The 20,266-nt window shown below is 38.6% G+C and overlaps 1 protein-coding gene across 2 annotated transcripts; it reads right to left on the bottom strand.

The window, feature by feature from the left end:
• Nucleotides 1-30: 30 nt before the first annotated feature.
• Nucleotides 31-20,176, bottom strand: ero1b (endoplasmic reticulum oxidoreductase 1 beta). 2 transcript variants are annotated; one of them, XM_063013346.1, is made up of 16 exons: nucleotides 19,768-20,176; nucleotides 15,070-15,189; nucleotides 13,445-13,528; nucleotides 12,344-12,385; nucleotides 11,374-11,453; nucleotides 10,608-10,681; nucleotides 10,374-10,494; nucleotides 9,291-9,337; nucleotides 9,180-9,191; nucleotides 8,950-8,976; nucleotides 8,310-8,402; nucleotides 7,395-7,641; nucleotides 6,534-6,603; nucleotides 5,252-5,338; nucleotides 4,361-4,494; nucleotides 31-3,829 (listed from the first exon to the last, which is right to left on the bottom strand). In XM_063013346.1, exons 1-16 carry the CDS (start codon nucleotides 19,954-19,956, stop codon nucleotides 3,769-3,771), a joined length of 1,488 nt encoding a protein of 495 aa, XP_062869416.1. In that variant the 5' UTR covers nucleotides 19,957-20,176; the 3' UTR covers nucleotides 31-3,768. The 2 variants fall into 2 exon arrangements, with proteins under 2 accessions (XP_062869416.1, XP_062869417.1); XM_063013347.1 differs by lacking the exon at nucleotides 19,768-20,176 and adding an exon at nucleotides 17,328-17,456.
• Between the last annotated feature and the right edge of the window lie 90 nt (nucleotides 20,177-20,266).

The following is a 20,266-nucleotide window of genomic DNA, read 5'->3' on the forward strand; positions in this document are numbered from 1 at the left end:
TGATAGAAGACAGACAGATAGACAAATAGATAGACAGACAGATACTTTATTGACCCCGAATGAGACCTGCAATGACACCTAAAACAATCAGTTCATAAATAAAATCCATGCAGTGTGTCTGGCTCGGCTTAAAACATTCAATGATCCAAAACCATTCAGTGTCACAAATATGTAATAACAGAGGCAAATAGACGGGGACAGATACTTTTTACAGCACTGTACGTTCCTGTATTATTGTTTGTGCCTAGTCAAGAAATGTCTGTGCTTTTCAGGAGTCACAAGAACCTTAAACACAAAAATCAGTCGCATGGAAGTGACACCAGGTTTTTATTGACTAACAGATTTATTCATCTGTTCAAATAAATAGATTTAACAAGTGAACACAACAAAGGAGCGGTTACACTGTACAACGACAGCAAATACAGATCTGACCAAATAAAAAAATTCTTCTATCTTTACAATCAGTTAAAGGTCTAGAAGTAAAATTTGCATATTAGTGACTCAGATTATTTCGTGGCATTAGCTTTCAGAAACGTTCCTCAGAGCTGCACTAATTACAGGTTTTCCTACTTCACTGTTCCTAAAATTTCACCTTTTGCTCCTGTGAGGATGATTTTTGCAGGACCAAAAGCCTGGTGAAGAACCATCCGTTCAGGTGAGAAAAAGCATCAGGGGTGAGAAAAAAACCCCCAAATTAGATCACTAACACACACCAGAGTATAAAATATATCCCCATGACCTTTGAAAATACTCCTTTGTGATTGGCTGAAGGTGCAAATAAAAACTTATTTTTATACAATCAGGTTGGAATGCAGGTATTAATATAATCAGACGAGGCCGATATTAAAGCTTTGCTGCTTCTTAATTCACTGACGGATGCAAAGAGTACAATTTTGGCCCAATGTTTGAGTTACCATGGTAATCGCAATTAGGTAATACCAGTTACCATAGTAAAACTGCACGGTGATGCATTGATTACCATGGTAATTATGATGCAGTTATTACATAGAATCTACATAAGATCTTACAGTACTCACAACAGTAAGCTGTGCACCAGTTACACTCATTATCTTGGTAGTCAATTTTTAGTTGCTATGGTAATCACTGCAATTGATGCTTTAGCTGGCATGGTAACCACTCCATCATGATCATCACTGCAAGGCAATGACAATTAATTCCAGACTACATATTGTACACAATGGTAATCACTGTGAAGTGATGCATTACCATAGCAACACCATCACTGCTCTGCGCTTTACGGGTTTCTTCATGTTTATGCTTATTTTATTTTATAATATAATATATTTTTATAGAAGACAGGAAAAATGTAGCATGTAGGCTGTAGCAATAGCTAGTGAAAGGAGTTGTACAGCTCATCTCTAAGCTCCTTTACAAACCGGATGTGGAAAGACAGTTAAGGCAGATGAGTAGAAAATGCAGGACATTTCAAGGCATGCAATACTCATCACAATAAACACACACACACACACACACACACACACACACACACACACACACACACACACACAGCTCATACTGATTGCAATCTTCACCATTACAGTTGGTACATTGTTGTCTCCCGTTGAGATCCTGCTCGTAAGGACCAGTGTAACATAAACCTAGTAAATGAAACTACTGACACCCTTTAGGAAAATTAATAAAGATGAACAAATAAATAATGAATGTTCTACGCTAATAATCCAGCCTAAATTCATTATGATTGTGAGTAATACTATAATCTTATAGTGCACAATGTTGGATGTTTTTTTTGCAAAGCACAGAAGGCCAACAGTGATACATTACCAGAAACTGTTATAAATCTGTCTGTGATGATGCCAAGGCGCCAGACATCACCAGTTATATCTCACCTGCACCCACCTAGGAAATATCAGATTGGTTATGACTTGTAAAGGAGTACATAGGAATGATTTAGCAGCGCTGAATTGAAGGTAAAGGTACCTACCAAAATACTTCCTTATATATATATATATATATATATATATATATATATATATACACTTTTGTTTATGCATTTTCTCCTGACCTTTAGCGTATCCAATTACCCTACTGCATTATGCTTCCTCTCTACTGATGCCGATCCCCGCCCTAATTAAGGAGAGCGGGACTGACACACACCCCCTCCGTCACGAATGCAGTAGCCGACTGCATCTTTTCACCTGCATGACATGAGCTCATTAATGATCAGCTTTGTGTACGGAGACACACACCCTGATCAACGCATTATTCCTCGACTCTGTGCAGACGCCATCAATCAGCCAGCAGAGGTCGTAATTGCATCAGTTATGAGGTCCCTATCCGGCTCCCTCCCTGTATAAACAACAGCTAATCGTTGTTCATGTAGACGCCCAGCCCAGCCGGATGGCAGAACCAAGTTTCGAACCGGCGAGTTTCAAATGTCAGCTCTGGTGTGCTAGTGTGTTTTACCACTGCACTGTGTTTATCACCTGCTTATGTGTGATGATAAACCCTGAAACTAACTTCAACCGTTTCCTTTATGTCTATAGGATAGAAAATGTAAATAAAAGATAAATAAAATATAATGAAACCTCACACCACCCTCCAAAACAGTACTTTTAAATTGTTTACATTTTAAATGGTTTTATGCCTATAATAAGGAAAAAAAACAGTACACATTTCAAATACTAAACACATGAAGGTGTAAAGGTCATTTTCTAGTCATGGCCAGTAAACGTGTTGCTTGTTCTGTTGCTGTAACATCACAATGTTCATTTTCTCAGCAGGTTTTAATTCTATAGTCCTATTAAGCAACGTGTGAATGATTCATGCTGCTCCTTTAGCTGTCTGATATAATGAAATATTAAAGATGCAGTATGTACATGTTTGTGTGTAAGTTAATTTATTTTTTATGTGCCTGTTAAAAATGGTTAAGAATAAGAATGAGCTAGTTAGTTGTTTATGATGGCACGGTGGATCCTGGGAGATGAGTTTTGAGTAAATGTGAAACTGATGGACCATAAAGTCATAAGCTGGAGTTTCTTTGGCTTTCAGCAATGATTTATAAATTATAATGGATGTAAATAACATGTACAACAATAACAATGTACAGATTGTTTGCGCCTTGATTAATGTCACACATTGATCATTTGCTGACCATGTGTTGACTTGCAGCTACGTGCAAAACATATATTTTATACAATAACACTTGACTGGAAGTTTTTCAATTTCTTACAAAGTACATACTGCACCTTTAATATCTTTATCATTGTAAAACTTAGAGGTTGCTGGATTACATCCCTTGATTGAGCAGCATTGGTCACTGAACGAACATTCACACACTTTCCCAGACACAAATACACAACAGGCAGCTCATACACACACACACACACTCACACACACACACACACACACACACACACACACACACACACACACACACACACACACACACACACACACCAGTAATACAAATGAAACCATAAACCCAGCAAAACACATTAGCAAATAATTCTTAAACCAAAATCTTTTGAAAAGACCAGATCAGTGTGAAGTTGAGTCTGCTCGGCATCCTGTCTCGTATTCCTATGTGGTAAGAAGCTGAAACTAGCTGAGCTATGAGCTGCCGGGTGGTTGTTGCAGTCAGCAGGGAAGCAGAGCAGAATTAGAGAGCTCAGTTGGTGGTGGTGGGGGGATAATTCAGTTCTGAGGTCCCTGATGCAGGTCTTACTCTGAAGATAGGACTATTGCTGTGTCCTCTGTGCTGGCACCACCTGGTGGCCTGGGTGTGTGTTACCTCTGGTCCTTCAGAAGCGTGCGGAAGTTATGAAGCTCTTTTATACTGGTGGAGAGTCTGTCAGGGGAGGAAATACATAAAGTAATAAATAAAAAAACAAACATGAACCAAGGAAAAATTCAGTTCTGCTCTATTAAAAGCACAGCTGTAGCTCTTAAGGCTGATCTTGCTCTCAAATCCTGGCTGTACCACAGGTCTTGGTCTCGTTTGTGTCAGCCTTGGCTTGATCCCACATTTTTCTAATGGTACCATAATTTTAGACTAATATTTCATGTGCCGTACGTGAAATAATGGCGTCCTAGCCCACTACCACTGGGTTGTAGGTTTCAAATCCCCAGCGGTGCTATCAACTGGTCTTGCATCCACATACAGACATAATTGGCTATTCCCAAGGGATGAGGAGGGTGACTGCATTATGCCCAATGATTCCAGGGACACTACCTACTAAAACACTTTTTAATCCTTTTTTTATTCCTGTCTGTAGTACCAGGTTACTTTTTCTTATCTAGTGTAATGACAAATCATTCTTAAAGGAGATGAATTACTAAAAAGGAGATGAATTTAGGTACTAAAAACCTTAAAACTCACCTTCCAAAGGCATTGAGCAGAGCTACAATCTCCTGGCGTGTAAGCTGGAAGCCTTTAGAAGGACTGTTTTCTGGAAGATTCTTGATCTCTTTTTCAGAGAAGAGGATCCGGAGGGCGGTACCCAGACCCTGTGTCTGAGAGGAAGAGAGAAAGATCCTGTTACGCAAATCCAGCGTACATGTACACTAAAAAAAACTGATTTAATAACAAAAACACTGACTTTATAAGGAGGACTAATAGCATTCCAGAAGAATATATCAATATAAGAACATTTAAATAAATTCTTAGACAAATGCATTAATAATTCCTTATATAACTTCTTAAAGAAACAAAAGTTTTGAATTAAAAATGTGAATGTAAAACCACTACCGCATTATGCTTACATTTCAGAATGTCTCACAAAAGTTGCGTTCGGGTGGCGAAACAATCTAACTGCTGAGTGTTCTAAGTCGCAAGTTTGAATATCAGCCACCGACCTCTGGTTGGAGTCCACACAAACACAATTGGCTGTGATTGAGGGAGGGAAGGTGGGATGGCGCCTCTTCCAGCTGCCGCTGCAATAAGCAATTATGGGGGGGATCGTCACATGGAGCCTAGTGTGGCTCTCTGTACAAGCTATGGCTCTGTGTGGAACCCAACTCTGGCAGATTGGACACGTGTCAGAAGGGGCGTGTGGTGATTCGGCTCTCCTTCATCAGATCAGTGGTTGTGCAAGCAGCAGTGGATGTATAATCGGAAATCAGAAAAGACTTAAAAACAGCCCCTTAACAATAAACCTAAATTTTAGCTTCGCTTTAAAGCACTTCCGCTGAAGCTTGTCGCAGCGACTTGGCACAATTTAACAACTAAGAGAGCTCTATGCAGACTGACAAAAACTTGGCACACATGTACCTGTAACTTCCCCCACAGTCGGCACTTACTGCACCCCACACAGTCCATGATGCGCGAGATGTTCTTAAAATGCAGCCGAAATTCCTCCTGAGGACGCAGGAATAGACAGAAATTATATTTAGTGAACAAAACAGCACAATCACAATCTAAAGCAGTGCTAAAAAACCCAGTCCTGCAGGAATAAATACATTCTTACATTCTAAACTAGTGACGAAAAACAAATCCACATGGACAAAAGCGTTTTTTGTTTGTTTTCCTCCTGTTTGTATTATTACAATTAAAATGCACTCAGTTTCCCTGATCATGTGATCTCTACCGGTTCCATGGCACCCAGGCTGGCACACGCCTCCTCCGACATGCATGACGACAACGACTTGCATCGATGCACTGGTAAGTGGCGCATATGTGCTTCTTTTTATGTATTCTTTCATCACTTTAGTTTCCCCTGACATTACTTAAATGGTCTTGGTGCTGTTCTGCTCTGTGCTAGATATCACAGAAGGGGCCACAACCACTGTTGCATGCCCGCAATCACGCACAATGCATAAACCTGAGCTGCCCCTAAGCAGTAAAATTAATGAACTGTGCTGGACTCCTGCTCTCCTGACCAGTCCTGCCCTGATCCGATGTAGAAAAGCAGATCATATTTACATAGCCTCTCTAAACAAATGTAGGAAAATCAGCTTACAGATACAGACGGTACAGCAGCGTTTACGCCGTGTTTGCCAAACCTGCCAACGTTTTTACTCGTTTCATTTTAAAGCAATCTAATCATCGAACAATCAATATTTAAACACAAACACAGGCGCCATATTAAAGCAGACAGTTAAATTTAAACGAGCAATGCCTTTCGATAATCATAATGCAAAGCTGTAGTATGTACGTTTTAATAACAGACTGAAAACGAGCTCTAGGTTTCTGGTGTGTGGATGGTGGTCGAATCCTACATAGTTTCCTACTCCCAACATTCTTGCACTAAATGTAATGTCCTTTACACCTCAAGAAGTGCACTCTGTCGCTCCAGAGTTTAGGGATTCTGTTCTTACAGTTATAAATATTGCATTGAAACTACAGACAAAGTCATGGGTTTGGATCCATACTTGTTAGAAAATATCCTCAGGATTTGATGTAAGTTTATGTATAGTGGGGTTCAGTGGATTTTTTTCTGGATTTTCTTCCTGGATGTCCAAATCTAGTCATTCCTAATTGGTCAGAATTGGTACAACGGTTTGTACATATTATAATAAAAAAAATAAAGAGCATTTGATAGGCATTTACTCACCTTTAACCTTTTGGCTTCAATTTTGTTGCCAGCAAACATCGAGCTCTCGTCAAAGTGCATCGGAAAAGCTCTGCAACCAGACACACAGAAAAACCAAAATAGAATTAAATATGACCAACTGGCACATTCATATTTTACTTGCTTTAAATTTCACCACAGCTGGTATTAAAACAATTGTGTTTTTTTTTAACTGCAGCATCGAGCAATTCATTTTCAGAACATTTTCATCATCTGTGTAAATTGTACAGTAATTAAAATTTTCGCAGAATGCCGGATCTTGTTGCTGTCCTCATGTCTCCCCCCAAATTGAACAGATTTATCGTATTGTCTAAAATGCTACCTGGACAGCCTCCTTTCGAAACCAAAAATGCAGTAGATCAGTGAACCAGCACACACAGATCGTAGTAGATTTTATATCTGACTGTCCACATGCAGTGGGCAGTGGTAGCTCAGTGATTATTGTTTGTTTGTTTATTAGGATTGTAACGTCATGTTCTACACGTTGGTTACATTCATGACAGGAATGGTAGTTATTCATCACACAAGATTCATCAGTTCACAAGGTTATATTGAACACAGTCCTGGACAATTTAGTGTCTCCAATTCACCTCACTTGCACATCTTTGGACTGTGGGAGGAAACCGGAGCTCCCGGAGAAAACCCACACAGACACGGGGAAGAACGTGCAAACTCCACACAGAAAGGACCCGGACCGCCCCACCTGGGGATCGAACCCAGGACCTTCTTGCCGTGAGGCGACAGTGCTACCCACTTAGCCACCGTGCCGCCCAGCTCAGTGATTAAGGTACTGGACTAGTGATCAGACAGTCACACCTCTACATGTCTGTAGAACATGCTTACTTGGTCTCGTTGAAAATCTGCAGCAGAAGCTCTTTGGTCTCCGAGTCCTCCTGGATGTTCCCCGTGTACAGGTTGACGAATGCACGCTCGAAATAGGGGGCCACTTTGGACAGCGCTCTGAGCTCGATCAGGTACAGGAAGTAGAGATTCTTCAGCCTCCGTGTTCCCTCGCCTTTAGTCTCGGCTGAGTCGAAGCGCAGACGGAACTCCTGCACGTTGGGCCCCCAAATCGGCTTTCCCCAGACCTCTGCACAAACAATAACGACATTAGCCAAAGAGAATGAAAAGCAAATAATAAAAGCCAACAAGAGTTGGTAGTACAAAATATATAGATTTTTAATAGCATTAAAAATAATGACATACACTTATTATAAACATCTCTGCAAACTATAACCTTTAATTTGTTCAATTAAAATGGCTTAAAACACTAAATCTTACCAAAAGCATTTCGTGCACTACACATTTCAGAACATACTATGTCCTAGGTAGGACGTGGTTTGATATCCTTAATATCTTAATTATTTATAGGTGTTTTAAAAAGAGCCATCCCCCTCTCAGACATAGCCAGCCAGGTCTGTGTAGATTCCCGTATGGACAATAGCCGACATTAGTAGGCTAGTGTAATAAACTGCTGGACCACCCAAGTGCCTAGCATTTAAAATGTAATGTTATTATAATTGTTATTAGTAATGTTTTCCAGTAATTTAAGAGAGACAATACTCAGGACTCTACTTGTATTGAAACTGAATACTGAGTATGTCATATAATATGGGGATTTAATGAGGGAAGGCATAATTACTGTGTAATGTATGTGACATTCTGTGATTCTGTACTTCATAATGAAGCTATAAGGTGAAAGTCACGAGTCTCAGGTTACAGAATGCTGCATTTCTTTACCGACGTTTTAACACTCACCATCCAGTAGATATTCAGCACACAGGTGGATGTTAATGCTGCTGTGAAGGCCAGAAATGAGCCTGTAAAAGACTCTCTTCTCCAGACACAGACCTACGACACAGACCAGTGTTTACACACAAGTACGCTACTGTAAAATAGCAAGAAAACATTTAGACAATATTCAAATACAATCCAGCTGAACATAAACACAGAAATATTTCAGACCCCTGTACGTACACATACATACAAACCCAATTTCCAGAAATGTTGGGACATTTTGTAAAACACAATAAAAAACCCTGCCATGGTCAATTTATCATCTCACTTACACAAAACCGGAGCTTCCAGAGGAATCCCACGCAGACACGGGGAGAACATGCAAATTCCACACACAAAAGACCCGTACTGTTTAAAAAACTGTGTGTGTTTACCCCTGTGTTGCATCACCTTTCCTATTAATGAGACTTTTTATTGGTTTGGGGAGTGACGACACTAATTGTTGCAGTTTTGCAAGTAAAATTTTTCTCCATCCCTGACTGATTTCAGCTGCTCAACACTCTCTCTCTGTGTGTGTGTGTGTGTGTGTGTGTGTGTGTGTTCAGCTGGATTGTATTTGTCTGTTGATATGTACTGATAAGAATGAGAAAGACCAGGTTACCTTCCAGCCAGTTGTAAAAGCCTTCACCTGTAAGTTATCACACACACACACACACACACACACACACACACACACACACACACACACACACACACACACACACAAACACAACATTTCAGCTTAGCATCGATCACTGGCCACTTTATTAGGAACACATACTCTGTTCCCGGCGCAGAATTTACAGTGACACAGAGTGTCTTTGTTTTATAGATGAAGAGACTAAAACTCACCATCATCGTCACCTAGAAGGGAAGAGGAAACAGAGATGTAAATAATAAACCGTCAGTACAATCATGCTGTTGTTTTCCTTGAACAGTGAGTGAAGTAAAGAGGAAACTCACCTCGACTTGGGGCCAACGGGTTGAGTGGTCGATACACTGACCTCGGCCTAAAACAAACAAGCAACACTTACAGTAAATCAAAGAGTGGGCATAAAGGGATCATCCTAAACCTGGTATCACAGTTAAACTGGGTTGTTTAAATGCTAGACTGAGAATACATTTGGTCACTCTGCGGGTCCAGAAGATTTATTTATTTATTTATTAGGGTTTTACCGTCATGTTTTACACTTTGGTTACATTCATGACAGGAACGGTAGTTACTCATTACACAAGATTCATCAGTTCAAGTTAAATATCAAACACAGTCATGGACAATTTTGTATCTCCAGTTCACCTCACTTGCACGTCTTTGGACTGTGTGAGAAAACCAGAGCTCCCAGAGGAAACCCCCACAGACACGGGGAGAACATGCAAACTTCACAAAGAAAGGACCTGGACCACATCATCTGGGAATCAAACCCAGGACCCAAGTGCTGAAAACACTGTTATTACTTAACTAGCCTTTTTTGAATAAAATAACTCTGGGTCTTCAACTGTTCTGTTCAGGCTTTTTAGAACCTTGGTGCTGTTTAGGGAACGGGCCCGTGTTGGCACCAGTTTTTATCAAAACCAAGGATGCATCATTAATGGAGTAACAAAGAAAACAAAGTAAACAGAAGTAACAAGCTGGTGGAGCGCATCAATTATCTGCGAGAACCTGTGCTGTTATTACAGATGATTCGAAAAGCAAACATGGATCAACTATTGGTGAGAAGAAAATGTTCTCCTTGCTTTGTAACATGATACGCCCATTATTATTATTATTACTATTCTTTGGTTCCAGCTGGGAATGATCGTTTTCCATCCAGAACCTATTTATTTTTTGGTGAAAGTGTGCCGAACGGTTCAAAATTAGGTTCACAAAGTGAAACTGAACCTGTTCCATGATGGTCAAAAATGACTTCACAATAAGCTCTCGTCTTCACAATTCACTTTAGAAATGTGCATCATGGTTTACAGGACTGTGTGGAAGCCCAGTTTTATTTGAATCAAAGCTTTATTATTGGAATCACAACGACTTTACCTGCAGCTCAGGTTACTCACTTGAAGCAGTTTTCCTCGTAGATACTGTTCCATACCCTCCATGCAGAAGAACCTTTATATCCGGTGTAGCGTTCAGGATTAAGACGCAGATCCACGTACTCGGCCTCAGGAGACGTCTCGTCTGTAAAATGACATGAAACAAAAATAAAAGAACACTTAGATCCTTGTAAATACACTTCAATGTAATCATAATCAATAACATGTAATAGCAAGACTGATCTGTTTGAACCTTACCATCCAGACCACAGAAATGATCCTGAGCATCGTCGTGATGAGCCCAGTCCTCGAACGCCTCTTTACTCTGATTACTGCAGCCAGCAAAGAAGGAAGAAAGTTTACGGGTGAGATTGTATCGGAAATCCATCACAGGGCCTCTGCCACCCCCCTCCCCACCTTCCAGGACATAGCCAATCATATATGTATGCAGATGCCTGACCAGCCCATAGCACCTCTAAGGATATGAACCCTTGATCCCAGCGGTAGTCGACTTGAGTAATTTGGCATTGGGTGTGAACTTCAACAAATACCAGAATAAAATAAAAAAATAAATGAACCTATGTGTCAGAATGTGGAACAGTTTACTTCAAGAGCACAGCTATTCTAGAGGAATAATAGTGGTACTTTCGGCCATTGTAAAACCACCTACTCTTAAGCCCTCTGGATATACACACAGCGTTCATCGGGTGTGAACATTAACTAATACGTAATAGAACTTGAAGCCTTGCATCTTCACGGGATGTTTCTGGTTTACATTCAAGTATTAAGGTAGCTGTGCTGTGTGTTGTAGCTTTAATTTGAGTGTAATTTAATCACGGGCGTGAAATGTGGCACTTTGTGTTATTTTTGAAAAACGAGGTACATGAAATTAAGCACATTTTATCATGAATTTAGCAGGGCCTTAGTAATAACAAATTGCAGGAGCAATTACTTTTTCACACCAGTGTTTCACTGACTAGACGTACAGAATGGGCACGGTTTGGTGCATGGTGTTAATTCGTACCTCAGTGTGCTGTTAATGGCACCGAGCTCATTAGCCTGTTCACACTCCATGTCTGTGACAGAGTTAGCTGCGAGGGAATACTGCAGAGAAAAAAACAAACAATAGTCAGAATGGGGAACGTTTCCATCAAAAGCACAGAAAGTCACAGACAGGAACCTTATAATAAAACTACTCCGGTCATTACAAAACCACCGAGTGGTCAGAATTTACACATCGATTTATCTAAACTCAACACAAATGACCTCGAGTGCTATCACACAAGCAGATGTTTGAGCGCTCTGGGTACACACACACTACTGGAAAAGAGTGCAGCGTGCTGACGCAACCCTACAGAACAAGTGCACCTACACTCAGTGTTCAGCACCATTACACAAACCTTTAAACAAACAAAACACACTTAACGCCCCAGCCGAGGCATGACGTCTAATCACCCACCGACTGCACTCGTGTCTTTTACACCCAGGTTATACAATAAAATCTATATTTTCCATGCACTATATGGCCAAAAGTATTTGGACACCTGACCATTTCAAAAACAAATGGTAAAAATAAAGTGACGTATATGTGATCTCTTCAGCTATAATAACAGCCACAACACTCTTTTCAAAAGACTTTGAGGTATGTCTGTGGAAATTTCTAGCCAGCCACTTAAAGGAGCATTTGTATGGCTAGGCACTGTTTAGTGGGGCTGAGGTCAAGGCTCTGTGCAGGCCACTTTAAACCAAGCTTGTACAGTAATGCTGAAACAGAAAGGGCCTCCCCTAAAGTTGGAAGCATATCATTCCCTTTATACTGTATAATTGATTTATTACAGCTGTTAGCAACTGCGTTCAATAATTAGAACAGGTGTCCCAATAACTTTGTCCATATAGTGTATATAATTGTAATATGTATAGACGTGAATAACAGAGAACAACCACTGAATAAATGAAAAAACACCATGTCCTGTGAGTAGTGTGTTCATTCTTACCTTATTATGGTTTCCTGATTTAATTCCCACTGGGATCTTGCTCTGTATGAAGAAACACAGGGTTAGTAAAAAAAAAAAAAAATATATAAAAAAAACCTATTTGCGGTGAGTCCGGTTCCCTGGACAGCGCGCACGATTCTTTAAATAATTCTTTAAATAATGCCTAATTAAAGCTGCTTACTATTATTTCCGATATTTTCATTTAATTAATCAGGTCCCAAAGCTATGATAGCAAGCATCAAATACAAGTGTGGGATCAGTATGGTTATAAGGGTGCACAATGCTTTCTTACAAGAGCAACAAAATGATCATCAGAATGACTGGAGCTGTGATTGTTCATCAGACCAGCAGGGGGTTCTCAGAGGGCAGGTGGTAAACAGGCAGTCAACCTTCACTGATGTCTGCATGGGTTTCAGTTGGGTAATCCGGTTTTCTTTACCACCCCAAAAATTAGAAATACAGCAAATTTGCTCATTTAAATTGCCCCCCAGGTTTTGTGAGTGAGTGAGTAAAGTGCCGCCCTGTCTTAGGCGCGTTTCTTCCGTCTAGCCAGGGTGCCAGACAGAATGCAACCCTGAGCAGGATAAAGCAGTCAGTAAAAAAAGGAATGAATGAAAACTATATGGCCAAAAGTGTTTGCACACCTGACCATGAGCTTGTTGGACAGCTTATTTCAAAAACAAATGCTATAAAAATAGAGTGACGTCTATGTGATCTCTTCAGCTTGAACAACAGCCACTCCTCTGAGAAGGCTTTGAAGTATGTCTGTGGGACTATTCAGCCAAAAGAGCTTTTGTATAGCTGGGCACTAATGTCAAAAGTCAAGAAAACCTCAACTGATGTTCCAGAACAGTTCCAGAACTGTACAGTGGTGCTAAGGTCAGGGCTCTGTGCAGGACACTGGAGTTTCTTTAAACCGAGATTTTCTTCATGTCTTTATAGAGCTTGCTTTGCACTGGGACAGTCTGTCGTTGCAAATTTGGAAGCATATAAATTTCTTTATAAAACTGATTTTTTTTTTTTTTTACATACTCTTGTCCATATAATGTATATGAGACAAGATTTTGTAAGATTTTGAATAAAAAGCTGTTAAACTCTGACCTCTGGGCAGGGCTCCACATGGCAGTCCTTGATGGAACAGTGGCCGTCATCAGGCCAGAACGGGCACGGGCGCATTAGGTTCACCTAGAGAGAGAATCAGTGAGGAATGAGAAAAGACCATTTATAAATGGGATACAGGCGAGTCACAAGGTCTGTAACTGTGCACCTAAAAACGTTTATCTGTATGGTAGGTGTAGTTTATAGTATAATTGTACTAGATAGGTGTACCTAATACGAGTAGATGATAAATTAGTGCAAGTATTAATGTTGCGACCTGAGGGCACTCGGGTGGCGCAGCAGTATGGGGAGAACATGCAAACTCCACACAGAAAGGACCCAAACTGGTTTACCTGGGAATTAAACCCAGGACCTTCTCCACCAAGACATATCAATCCTGTCTGACTTGTCAAAATGTCATTTCAGACAAACAAGGACAGTCTGTGTTTTAAAAGCAGAGTCAGATCTGAAATGAGTCGCACTTTCATAACGGAAATCAATAAATACGTCAACATGAATTAAGCCAATCAGGAGTCTGATCTGTTTCTAATATTTTACAGAACAAGCCACTTCCTCTAGAGCAGTTTCCATAACTGGGGTTTAGAGCAGCAACAAACAAAAAAAACCCACTGCATGCCACGTTGCCACATAAGAGCCACTTAAACCTGTTCCTCTGAGTGTAAATTAGATGAATCATTTAGCAGTGGGACTAACTGGTGCAGAACCTGGTGTGAGTTTAAGAGAGCTTAAGATCCTACACAAAGCTGATGTGTTTAAAGGATGTAAGAATGCTGTGTGTTGCTCTGAGAGGCCTAAATTTGCTGCTGAATTTTGTGGTCAAAAGTATTTAGACACCTGACCATTAGTTTGTTGGATAGCTCATTGAAAATCCCAAGGAATTCAAATCTAGTTGACCCCACCCGCTCCTCCCTTAAGCCGTGTTTGTGCCAATTGTGTTAAAAGTGCCTGTTAGGTCAGGAACTGTCACAGGACAAAAATGCCTCTTTCTAAATCAACATTCCAATTCAACCCAAAGGAGTTCAGTGAGGTTGAGGTCGAAGCTCTGTGCAGGCCACCAAATTCTGTAAACCATGCCTTCTGTGCACATGCTGGAACAGGAAAGAGCCACAAAATGTAATTGATTTAATATCATGCTAACTCCTGTCCACCAATGAAAGCACCTACATTGGGAACGCTGGCATTGAAACCGAACATTGTAGCCATAAAAGACGACAGAATGGTCCGACAAATCCTGTTTTCTCTAAGATCATGCTGATGGCTGGACACGTGCATTATTTACCAATCAGAAGAGGCACCAGGATGCACCTTAGGGCGATTGAGCATGCAGCATACAAAACTGAAGGACCTGCTGGGAATGACCTGGTACCAGACATCACAAGACTCTTTCAGGTGTTGTTTTTAACGTTACAGCTGATTAGTGATATGTGCTTTGCATTGATGACACAATGTGACCTTTTCTAGAACCCTCAAAATGAAAAAATTTATAATTATGTAATTCAAGGAAATCAGAAAACTTAAATGCAGTGCAGTAGGGGAGGAATTAAAAATAAAGATCTCATCAGTTATAAAAGTATTAAAGCAAGAAATAGAGAGACAACAATACATACCCTGTAGTACCTAAAGAAGTCTCTCTCAATGATTTTCTGTACAAGGGGAAAAATCTTGAAGTTGTTGAACACATCGATGCTCTCAACGTCACAAAAGCAGTCGTCCAGGACACCTGTTAACTGCAGAAAACAGAAAATATTTAAAAAAATTAAATATAACTATAAAACAGAGTGTCACTTCATTTTCATCAACCGCTTTATCCTTGTCAGGTTCGTGAATATCCATCCCAGGGGTTCGGCCATCCCCCAACTCCAAAATAGCCAATCATGTCTGTGTAGGCAGCTGATCGTGGTCTATTACACTAACCCACAACCACCGAGGTCCTGGTTTGAACCTCAGCACTGGTGAGCGTAACAGACCACTGTGCCACCTGAGCACCGGACCAGAGTGTTATAACATTTTAATAAAGGGCTGGTTACTATTTACCAAAACGATATTTTGTTTTGATTATTAATTAATTCCAGCACTCAAGCAACTGCAAAAACAACGATTTTAATTAAATGTTGCGTTTTTAAAACATTTATAATACACACAATGTAGCTTATACTTTATTTAATTTTATTTTCATGTTATTACTGCTGGTCAGTGTTACAGTAGATCTAGTTTCCACAGACAACACACCAACCCATAGTATTTATGTTTCTCTAATATTTAAAAGTATTTGTTTAAGCAATGCCCTTGGGTGCTGAGTCAAATGTCAAATATAATTAAAAGATAAATTAACACTGAACTCTGCACTGGTTCTTGCTACTGGTTATGTTCCTCTGATAACAAGCACCAAAACTTTTTACCAGCATATATGCATGTAGATGTTCATTTTGTTTATACATGTTGGCGTAAAACATGAATACACAGTATAACACAGATGATGACATTACAAAGTAAATCTTTCAAAGATGTTATACTTCAAATTGTAGCTGTGTCTCAAATCTCCTTTAATTTAACATCAAGTCTGTGCTTAAAAACCTTAATAAATGCGTCTTCATGGATGTGAACTGGCCTACAGACGAAATTCAGTGACAATGATTTAGGATAAATAAAACAAATGTTTAACCAGAAACTTTCAAATCTCCTTTCTGATCCCAGCTGCCTGATGCATTATGAATGAACAGCTGCTTCGTGTGAGTGCACAGTAATAAGATACTAAAGCTAAATAATTAACCTCTATCCAATCAACACAACAGGTATGAAAATGAATTCACTTTCTGTCTAATCCACATGACGAGACGTTCCAGGTAAACAAATAAACAAAACAAAACACAAAATGAAGCCCAATATTTACACTTACTGTGGTTTCCCTACCATATGGTGACAAGTGTAGAGCAGGTGAGGTAAGATTTTCCATAAATGGAAAAACAAAAGTGGTAAAAGGAATTTAAATTGTCATTTTCCTGCTGTGTGAGATTTATTTACAATATTTACACAGCAGATGTGGTGCATTTGTTTATTAGAAACTCTGATTTAGTTCATGCTCTTGATTTCAGACAAGCAGCACAGTGTAGAGTCAGTGTGTGAGCCAAATTCTAAACCGTACAGCCTCATTTCATAGTGTATCATAGATACATTAATATTGTTAGAAGGTTTATAAATTGTTATATCACACAGTCCTGAAAACAGGATTTAAAACCAATTAGAACCAATAAGAAGAGAGTTAATCAGTTCAACTGCCAAGTACTCCAAGGGAATTGACACCAAACTTACTATCCTTAACAAATGAAACTTAACAGCAAAATGTATATACTAATAAACAGAAATAAACAAGGATAACGGTAGAAATTATAAGCTTTTGTGTCACAACTCAAAGGCATAAAAAACCAGCAAATATATTCGTATTTATGCAAATCGTATTAACAGCATAACATCATATCAGTATTTGGCTGTAAAGCAAATAAGCACATTTGTGTTGGTCATTGAGTATTTTAGTCTCCAATAAAATCTGCTGATTATAAATGCATTACATATATATATATATATATATATATATATATATATATATATATATATAAAACACTACTTATACACTCATCAAACTTACTGAATCTTAACTAAAAAATATGAATAAAAATGAAACTTTTCTAAATAACACTAATTATACACTAATCAAACTTACAAAAACTTAACTAAAAATTAGAAACAAACAAAAACTAATATAAATGTTAAGACTGATAACAACAATAAGAATAACTGATATAAGTTATAGTATTAAATACTTAACATGGCACATATGCTCATGTCATTATTAGATTATTCCTCTTACACTGTGTGTGAGCTGGCAATCTGTCAAAAATACATGAAAGCAGGCAGCAACGAAGCTGGTTGTCCATATGATCCCCCTCCAGTCCACCATCCTGTGTTTTTTACTTTAAATTCTTCTTGTTTTACTCCTGGTTGTGCAGCAGCTGATTCTGCTCTGATGGAACCGCGGCATTTATATAAACACACTGTCGCTTTAAGAGCATGCACCGCGTGTACCAGTGGAGCATTAAGCCACGCCTCCAAACACAACACGTCATAGAGGCAGCGGCAGCCATCGTTGTAGTTTACAGTGTCATTCTCGTACTGCAAAGTGAGTCATTGTAGAACTACAAATACCTAATGCCTTTGCGGGGGGCAACTCCGCTGAGCCAATCAGAAAAGACCACGCTGGGTAAACGCAGCCAGTTCTTCACATGGTCACAAGTGTACCTAAATTTGACATCTTTATGATGGACTTTACCTCACTATTACAGCACGTTAAAATAGAATGATTAAATTATTACTGCAAACAAATAAACGAATTCACAAACGTAATTTCCTTGTCATCCTAATTCCTATTTATTCTGTACTGTGTTTATTAATGTATTAATTATTATCAAACTTAAACGTAGCTTCATTGGCACGACAAAATATGGACATTCGTATTGCCAAATCTTGGTAACATATATAGGCATTATAATAAAAATAACGTAAAATAAAAAACAACAATAATGATAAATAGTAATAAAAAATACACAATATATATAAAAGTGACAGATATACGTATAAGAATGTAAAAACAGTGCAAATGGTAATAAGATTACATCAAATCACTTTAAAAGTATTTAAATTTGGTCTATAATTCATTGATTTACCACAATGAATGTGATATTTGGATAATATTAAGAGAAGATTGACAACATAAATCCCGTCTGAATTCAATCTATCACTTTAAATGATCCCAGATACAATAAATTCAACTTTTAATTTAAAATTATGGTTAATTTTCCTATCTAATATTAAAATTATTTAAGTCAAGTGGCGACACTCCCATAGGGAACCGTTGGAAAGGGGGCGGGACATATTTTCTGTGCAGCTTCCGGGTTGTGGAGCTCTGTATAGTTCCAAACATCCCATAGAGCTCCATTCATTTTTACTACTTATCAAGCATTTTTAGCTGTTTGTTGCTTTGTTTTAAAAAAATAATGAATTTAATGTCATTAATATACTTAATACTGTTATTGTTTAGCATTTGCTCAGCACTAAATGTTACATGTTTATCTTAATTAATAGGTATAACTGAATTTAGCTTAGTCAGCTAAGCTAAATTATTGACACGAGTCTTTTCACCTAAAATTGATTAATTAAAAGTTGATTAATCAAGAGTCTTGTTACAGAAATGATAATAAAACATCAGAGCCATAATAAATCATGCTACTTTTACTTTCATACTTAAGTACATTTGAAGGTAAGTTTAGTTTAGTACTTTAGTGGAGGTATTTTTACTTTTACTGGAGTAATATTTTACCTTGGATATCTCTACTTCAACTCAGCTACATGGTTTGTGTACCTTGTCCACCACATACATTAGACAAAATGAACTAGTGCATATTAATTATGAATTAATTCATGTATTACATGTAGGAATAAATTATTACTTACTCATGAAATAGATGAATGAATGCTATGTCATGTACCTGCACTATAATGTTAAAGGTGCGGTAGTGTGTTTATGAACCTGTTCATTTAGTGCAGGTAAACCTTATGAATCCAGCCACATGGCTTAGTGTTTAACCAAAATGATTATTATTATGAATCCTCAGGAAAGTGAAGGGAGATTAGTTTATGTAAAAAACAAAACATAAAAAACTGTTTAAACTACTTAATGATATCGCATGATGTAATGTATGCTAATATAATGTACTGTGTGTTAACAAGAACGACCTATTAAGTCATTATAAACATCAATCTTCCACTTCATATACCAAATTGACATTAAAGCAGATGCAGTAAATGTAAAGGCAGGTGAAAATACCCAGAAATTGTACAAATGTTTATTATTTACTGTTTAATATTTCATTTACTGCTGCCTGTCCCATATGAGAACATGACAGTGCTGGGTTTGTTTGGAACTATCGGAGGGTTACATGAACCACGTGACCGCGTGGCGGCGAGATCAAGGAGTGTCGCAACTCTCTCTATCTACGGCTCTGGTCCATCCAAAAGACTAAATTATGTTAAATGTTTATTTATTTAAGTGTCAACCTCAACCAATCAGCAAAGCCCGTGGTGATGACGTCAGAGGGGCAAAGTGAGAATGGAATGTGCGAGAATGATAAAATACAGTGTAAACAACATTAACCTTTATTAAGTAGATAAATATAAATATGTAGTTATATAGAGTGAATTAAATTAATGTATAATTGTAATTACAGTGTAATTGTGTTACGTATTGTACTCACATGACAGAAGCAGTTCTGGTCTGGACTGTCCGGAGCTCCTGAACTGACCCGCCTGTGTTGTTGTTGTTGTTGTTGTGTTTTACCCTTAAAGTTGTTGTTGTTGGTGTGAAACCATCCGTTTACCAACAGTAATGAACCCAACAGAAGCAGCAACAGCAGCAGGACCTCCCGCAGTGTGTGTGTTAGCATCTCTAATACCTACACTACACACACACACTATTAAACCTGGATTATTAAAGATCTACAACGATTAATATCACATGTGCGACATAAACACGGCTGCATAAAGCACAAACAGTCTCTGGTTATTTGAATCTGAATAAAAAATCTAAAATTATTGTAAAACTGAAACGAAGATGAAAGTAAACGACGATTCGGTTTCCGCAATGCTCCGTGTCCTTCACTACGGAAAGCGAGAAGGCAAGTTAACGATAAACCGCGTTATAAAAATACATCCGATCAGCTGATGGCTGGAGCGTTTATTTCATTTTATTTTATT

Source organism: Trichomycterus rosablanca, chromosome 17 (assembly GCF_030014385.1).
Source record: "Trichomycterus rosablanca isolate fTriRos1 chromosome 17, fTriRos1.hap1, whole genome shotgun sequence".
NCBI classification, from domain to species: domain Eukaryota; kingdom Metazoa; phylum Chordata; class Actinopteri; order Siluriformes; family Trichomycteridae; genus Trichomycterus; species Trichomycterus rosablanca.

Coding starts and splice junctions, on each gene's coding strand:
- ero1b (XM_063013346.1), bottom strand. CDS start 19,956: ATGCTAACACACACACTGCGGGAGGTCCTGCTGCTGTTGCTGCTTCTG. Junction 12,386..13,444: donor ATGTGGAGCCCTGCCCAGAG/GTCAGAGTTTAA, acceptor TTCTTCATACAG/AGCAAGATCCCAGTGGGAAT. Junction 10,682..11,373: donor GCCATTAACAGCACACTGAG/GTACGAATTAAC, acceptor TGCTGGCTGCAG/TAATCAGAGTAAAGAGGCGT.